This window comes from Oncorhynchus keta, unplaced genomic scaffold, assembly GCF_023373465.1.
Source record: "Oncorhynchus keta strain PuntledgeMale-10-30-2019 unplaced genomic scaffold, Oket_V2 Un_contig_589_pilon_pilon, whole genome shotgun sequence".
Taxonomy (NCBI): domain Eukaryota; kingdom Metazoa; phylum Chordata; class Actinopteri; order Salmoniformes; family Salmonidae; genus Oncorhynchus; species Oncorhynchus keta.
The window spans coordinates 72,501-78,662 of record NW_026288572.1 but is presented as its reverse complement, the minus strand read 5'-3'; the positions used below and the strand labels follow the sequence as shown (position 1 = coordinate 78,662).

The window sequence follows — 6,162 nt, the reverse complement described above, 5'->3', positions numbered from 1 at the left end:
AGTAGTACTTCGTTCAGTTATGCTATTTCTCTATTGAAAGAGCCCTAGCTGCTATACCGTTGAAGGCCCTGGCTATACTGTTGAAGGCCCTGGCTATACTGTTGAAGGTCCTGGCTATACTGTTGAAGGCCCTGGCTATACCAAGAAGGCCCTGGCTATACCGTTGAAGGCCTGGCTGTACCGTTGAAGGCCCTGGCTATAACTGTTGAAGGCCCTGGCTATACTGTTGAAGGACTGGCTATACTGTTGAAGGCCCTGGCTATACTGTTGAAGGCCCTGGCTATATACTGTTGAAGGCCCTGACTATACCGTTGAAGGCCCTGGCTATACTGTTGAAGGCCCTGGATATACTGTTGAAGAAGGCCCTGGCTATACTGTTGAAGGCCCTGGCTATACTGTTGAAGGCCCTGGCTATACTGTTGAAGACCCTGGCTATACTGTTGAAGGCCCTGGCTATACCGTTGAAGGCCCTGGCTATACTGTTGAAGGCCCTGGCTATACTGTTGAAGACCCTGGCTATACTGTTGAAGGCCCTGGCTGTACCGTTGAAGGCCCTGGCTATACTGTTGAAGGCCCTGGCTATACCGTTGAAGGCCCTGGCTATACTGTTGAAGGCCCTGGCTATACCGTTGAAGGCCCTGGCTATACTGTTGAAGGCCCTGGCTATACTGTTGAAGGCCCTGGCTATACCGTTGAAGGCCCTGGCTATACTGTTGAAGGCCCTGGCTATACCGTTGAAGGCCCTGGCTATACTGTTGAAGGCCCTGGCTATACTGTTGAAGGCCCTGGCTATACCGTTGAAGACCCTGGCTATACCGTTGAAGGCCCTGGCTATACTGTTGAAGACCCTGGCTATACTGTTGAAGGCCCTGGCTATACTGTTGAAGGCCCTGGCTATACTGTTGAAGGCCCTGGCTATACTGTTGAAGGCCCTGGCTATACTGTTGAAGGCCCTGGCTATACTGTTGAAGGCCCTGGCTATACTTTTGAAGACCCTGGCAGTACTGTTGAAGGCCCAGCCCACCCTGTCTAAAACCCAGTACAGAGCCCAGTCCACCCTGCCTGAAACCCAGTACAGACAACCCAGCTCACCCTGCCTAAAACCCAGTATAGAGCCCAGCCCACCCTGTCTAAAAGCCAGTCGATGTGTGACCTTAAGCGTTTGACCTCTGTAGGCTCAGGGACAAACAGCCCAGTCCAACCCAGCACAGCCAAGTCGTGGCCAAATCCCAGCCTCAATAGAAACACTTAGTCTCCAGGAAATGAATATAGGATGTTATGCACAGACTGTGAAGGACAACCAACCCTGTCCAACATAGACAACCCAGCACAACACAAAAAAGACCCAGTTTAGCCTGAACTACATTAAGATATGGTGCCATATGCTCAGATTAAAAGATCACTAGGTAGACTAGTGGTTAGAGTGGAGGGGCGGCAGGTAGACTAGTGGTTAGAGTGGAGGGGCGGCAGGTAGACTAGTGGTTAGAGTGGAGGGGCGGGAGGTAGACTAGTGGTTAGAGTGGAGGGGCGGCAGGTAGACTAGTGGTTAGAGTGGAGGGGCGGCAGGTAGACTAGTGGTTAGAGTGGAGGGGCGGCAGGTAGACTAGTGGTTAGAGTGGAGGGGCGGCAGGTAGACTAGTGGTTAGAGTGGAGGGGTGGCAGGTAGACTAGTGGTTAGAGTGGAGGGGCGGCAGGTAGACTAGTGGTTAGAGTGGAGGGGCGGCAGGTAGACTAGTGGTTAGAGTGGAGGGGCGGCAGGTAAGTCTAGTGGTTAGAGTGGAGGGACGGCAGGTAGACTAGTGGTTAGAGTGGAGGGGCGGCAGGTAGACTAGTGGTTAGAGTGGAGGGGCGGCAGGTAGACTAGTGGTTAGAGTGGAGGGGCGGCAGGTAGACTAGTGGTTAGAGTGGAGGGGCGGCAGGTAGACTAGTGGTTAGAGTGGAGGGGCGGCAGGTAGTCTAGTGGTTAGAGTGGAGGGGCGGCAGGTAGACTAGTGGTTAGAATGGAGGGACGGCAGGTAGACTAGTGGTTAGAGTGGAGGGACGGGGCGGCAGGTAGTCTAGTGGTTAGAGTGGAGGGGCGGCAGGTAGACTAGTGGTTAGAGTGGAGGGGCGGCAGGTAGACTAGTGGTTAGAGTGGAGGGGCGGCAGGTAGACTAGTGGTTAGAGTGGAGGGGCTGCAGGTAGACTAGTGGTTAGAGTGGAGGGGCGGCAGGTAGTCTAGTGGTTAGAGTGGAGGGGCTGCAGGTAGACTAGTGGTTAGAGTGGAGGGGCGGGAGGTAGTCTAGTGGTTAGAGTGGAGGGGCTGCAGGTAGACTAGTGGTTAGAGTGGAGGGACGGCAGGTAGTCTAGTGGTTAGAGTGGAGGGGCGGCAGGTAAGTCTAGTGGTTAGAGTGGAGGGGCGGCAGGTAGACTAGTGGTTAGAGTGGAGGGACGGCAGGGTAGACTAGTGGTTAGAGGGGAGGGGCGGCAGGTAGACTAGTGGTTAGAGTGGAGGGGCGGCAGGTAGACTAGTGGTTAGAGTGGAGGGACGGCAGGTAGACTAGTGGTTAGAGTGGAGGGGCGGCAGGTAGACTAGTGGTTAGAGGAGGGGCGGCAGGTAGTGTAGTGGTTAGAGTGGAGGGACGGCAGGGTAGACTAGTGGTTAGAGGGAAGGGGCGGCAGGTAGACTAGTGGTTAGAGTGGAGGGGCGGCAGGTAGACTAGTGGTTAGAGTGGAGGGACGGCAGGTAGACTAGTGGTTAGAGTGGAGGGGCGGCAGGTAGACTAGTGGTTAGAGGGGAGGGGCGGCAGGTAGTGTAGTGGTTAGAGTGGAGGGACGGCAGGGTAGACTAGTGGTTAGAGGGACGGGGCGGCAGGTAGTCTAGTGGTTAGAGTGGAGGGACGGCAGGTAGACTAGTGGTTAGAGTGGAGGGACGGCAGGTAGACTAGTGGTTAGAGTGGAGGGACGGCAGGTAGACTAGTGGTTAGAGTGGAGGGACGAAGCTAAAGTCTCCCCCTATCCTGGCTCTCATTTCTTTTAGAGATGCTAAAGTCTCCCCCTATCCTGGCTCCCTGCTGAAGTTACACAGAGATAATAACATCCAATAATTTCTTTTAGGGGTCCCTGCCTTTTTCTGGCTGCGGTCCTTCTTGTGGCTGTGGCGTTTGTGTCGGGTGGTCTTGAACGTCTCCATGCGACTCTTCATATTTCTCTGGAAGATCTCTCTGTCCTGACGCTCGTGGTCCCCACTGTCATGAAGTGTCTGCTGTAGTGGGACTGGTACTATGGAGGGGGAGAGTGGATGAGAGAGAGAGGATGAGAGAGAGAGAGAGAGGAGGGAGAGAGAGAGAGAGAGAGGAGGGGAGAGAGAGAGAGAGAGAGGGGAGAGAGAGAGAGAGAGAGAGAGAGAGAGAGAGAGAGAGAGAGAGAGAGAGAGAGAGAGAGAGAGAGAGAGAGAGAGAGAGTATTATTATATATTATAGAGAGGGGATATATATATATATATATATATATAGAGAGAGAGAGAGGAGGGGGGAGAGAGAGAGAGAGAGAGAGAGAGAGAGGAGGAGAGGAAGTCATATTGTAGTTATTCAATGCAGAACTCTCTGTCCTGATGCTAGTGATCCCCGACTGGTACTATGGGGGGAAGTTATATGATTGGTTCCAGAGAGGAGAGGAGAGGGAGGAGAGGAGATAAGAGGACAGGGAGGAGAGGAGATAAGAGGACAGGGAGGAGAGGAGATAAGAGGACAGGGAGGAGAGGACAGGGAGGAGAGGAGATAAGAGGACAGGGAGGAGAGGACAGGGAGGAGAGGAGATAAGAGGACAGGGAGGAGAGGACAGGGAGGAGAGGAGTTAAGAGGACAGGAGGAGAGGCGATAATAGGACAGGGAGGAGAGGAGATAAGAGGACAGGGAGGAGAGGAGATAAGAGGACAGGGAGGAGAGGAGATAAGAGGACAGGGAGGAGAGGAGATAATAGGACAGGGAGGAGAGGAGATAAGAGGACAGGGAGGAGAGGACAGGGAGGAGAGAGATAAGAGGACAGGAGGAGAGGAGATAAGAGGACAGGGAGGAGAGGAGATAATAGGACAGGGAGGAGAGGAGATAAGAGGACAGGAGGAGAGGACAGGGAGGAGAGGAGATAAGAGGACAGGGAGGAGAGGCGATACGAGGACAGGGAGGAGAGGCGATACGAGGGACAGGAGGAGAGGAGATAAGAGGACAGGGAGGAGAGGAGATAAGAGGACAGGAGGAGAGGAGATAAGAGGACAGGGAGGAGAGTAGATAAGAGGACAGGGAGGAGAGGAGATAAGAGGACAGGAAGGAGAGGACAGGGAGGAGAGGACAGGGAGGAGAGGAGATAAGAGGACAGGAGGAGAGGAGATAAGAGGACAGGGAGGAGAGGAGATAAGAGGACAGGGAGGAGAGGAGATAAGAGGACAGGGAGGAGAGGACAGGAGGAGAGGACAGGGATGAGAGGAGATAAGAGGACAGGAGGAGAGGAGATAAGAGGACAGGGAGGAGAGGAGATAGAGGACAGGGAGGAGAGGAGATAAAAGGACAGGGAGAGAGGAGATAAGAGGACAGGGAGGAGAGGAGATAAGAGGACAGGGAGAGGGACAGGGAGGAGAGGAGTTTAGAGGAGAGGAGATAAGAGGACAGGGAGGAGAGGACAGGGGAGGAGAGGAGTTTAGAGGAGAGGAGATAAGAGGACAGGGAGGAGAGGACAGGGAGGAGAGGAGATAAGAGGACAGGGAGGAGAGGACAGGGGAGAGGAGATAAGAGGACAGGAGGAGAGGACAGGGAGAGAGGAGTTAAGAGGACAGGAGGAGAGGCGATAATAGGACAGGGAGGAGAGGAGATAAGAGGACAGGGAGGAGAGGAGATAAGAGGACAGGGAGGAGAGGAGATAAGAGGACAGGGAGGAGAGGAGATAAGAGGACAGGGAGGAGAGGAGATAAGAGGACAGGGAGGAGAGGACAGGGAGGAGAGGAGATAAGAGGACAGGGAGGAGAGGAGATAAGAGGACAGGGAGGAGAGGAGATAAGAGGACAGGGAGGAGAGGAGATAAGAGGACAGGGAGGAGAGGACAGGGAGGAGAGGAGATAAGAGGACAGGGAGGAGAGGCGATACGAGGACAGGAAGGAGAGGAGATAAGAGGACAGGGAGGAGAGGAGATAAGAGGACAGGGGAGAGGAGATAAGAGGACAGGGAGGAGAGGAGATAAGAGGACAGGGAGGAGAGTAGATAAGAGGACAGGAAGGAGAGGACAGGGAGGAGAGGACAGGGAGGAGAGGAGATAAGAGGACAGGGAGGAGAGGAGATAAGAGGACAGGGAGGAGATAAGAGGACAGGGAGGAGAGGAGATAAGAGGACAGGAAGGAGAGGAGATAAGAGGACAGGGAGGAGAGATAAGAGGACAGGAAGGAGAGGACAGGAGGAGAGGACAGGGAGGAGAGGAGATAAGAGGACAGGAAGGAGAGGAGATAAGAGGACAGGAAGGAGAGGAGATAAGAGGACAGGAGAGGAGTTAGGGAGGAGAGGACAGGGAGGAGAGGAGATAAGAGGACAGGAAGGAGAGGAGATAAGAGGACAGGAAGGAGAGGAGATAAGAGGACAGGAAGGAGAGGAGATAAGAGGACAGGGAGAGAGGACAGGGAGGAGAGGACAGGGAGGAGAGGAGATAAGAGGACAGGAAGGAGAGGAGATAAGAGGACAGGAAGGAGAGGAGATAAGAGGACAGGGAGGAAAGGACAGGAGGAGAGGACAGGGAGGAGAGAGATAAGAGGACAGGCAGGAGAGGAGATACGAGGACAGGAAGGGAGAGATAAGAGGACAGGGAGGAGAGGAGATAAGAGGACAGGGAGGAGAAAGGAGATAAGAGGACAGGGAGGAGAGGAGATAAGAGGACAGGGAGGAGAGGAGAGGACAGGGAGGAGAGGAGATAAGAGGACAGGGAGGAGAGGAGATAAGAGGACAGGGGAGAGGAGATAAAAGACAGGGAGGAGAGGAGATAATAGGACAGGAGAGGACAGGGAGATAAGATAAGGACAGGGAGGAGAGGACAGGGAGGAGAGGAGAGATAAGAGGACAGGGAGGAGAGGACAGGGGAGATAAGAGGACAGGCAGGGAGGGAGAGGAGATAAGAGGACAGGGAGGAGAGGACAGGAGGAGAGGAGGG

General features: G+C 54.2%; 1 protein-coding gene and 1 long non-coding RNA gene across 4 annotated transcripts in view; one reads left to right on the top strand and one right to left on the bottom strand.

Annotated features, from left to right (window-relative positions):
* The first annotated feature begins 1,088 nt into the window (after nt 1-1,088).
* Nucleotides 1,089-3,008, top strand: LOC127925591 (uncharacterized). 3 transcript variants are annotated; one of them, XR_008121506.1, is made up of 4 exons: nt 1,089-1,630; nt 1,663-1,791; nt 1,984-2,502; nt 2,822-3,008. It is a non-coding gene; the product is annotated as an uncharacterized LOC127925591 (long non-coding RNA). The 3 variants fall into 3 exon arrangements; XR_008121505.1 differs by having other exon boundaries at nt 1,089-1,791; nt 1,984-2,470; nt 2,758-3,008; XR_008121504.1 differs by having other exon boundaries at nt 1,089-1,791.
* A 29-nt stretch (nt 3,009-3,037) lies between these two features.
* The window catches only part of LOC127925592 (sodium/hydrogen exchanger 5-like), a 53,757-nt gene continuing 50,632 nt past the window's right edge, over nt 3,038-6,162 (bottom strand). Inside the window, 2 exon segments of the mRNA XM_052510559.1 lie at nt 3,038-3,228; nt 3,231-3,261. Coding sequence (XP_052366519.1) covers nt 3,038-3,228; nt 3,231-3,261 — 222 coding nt within the window.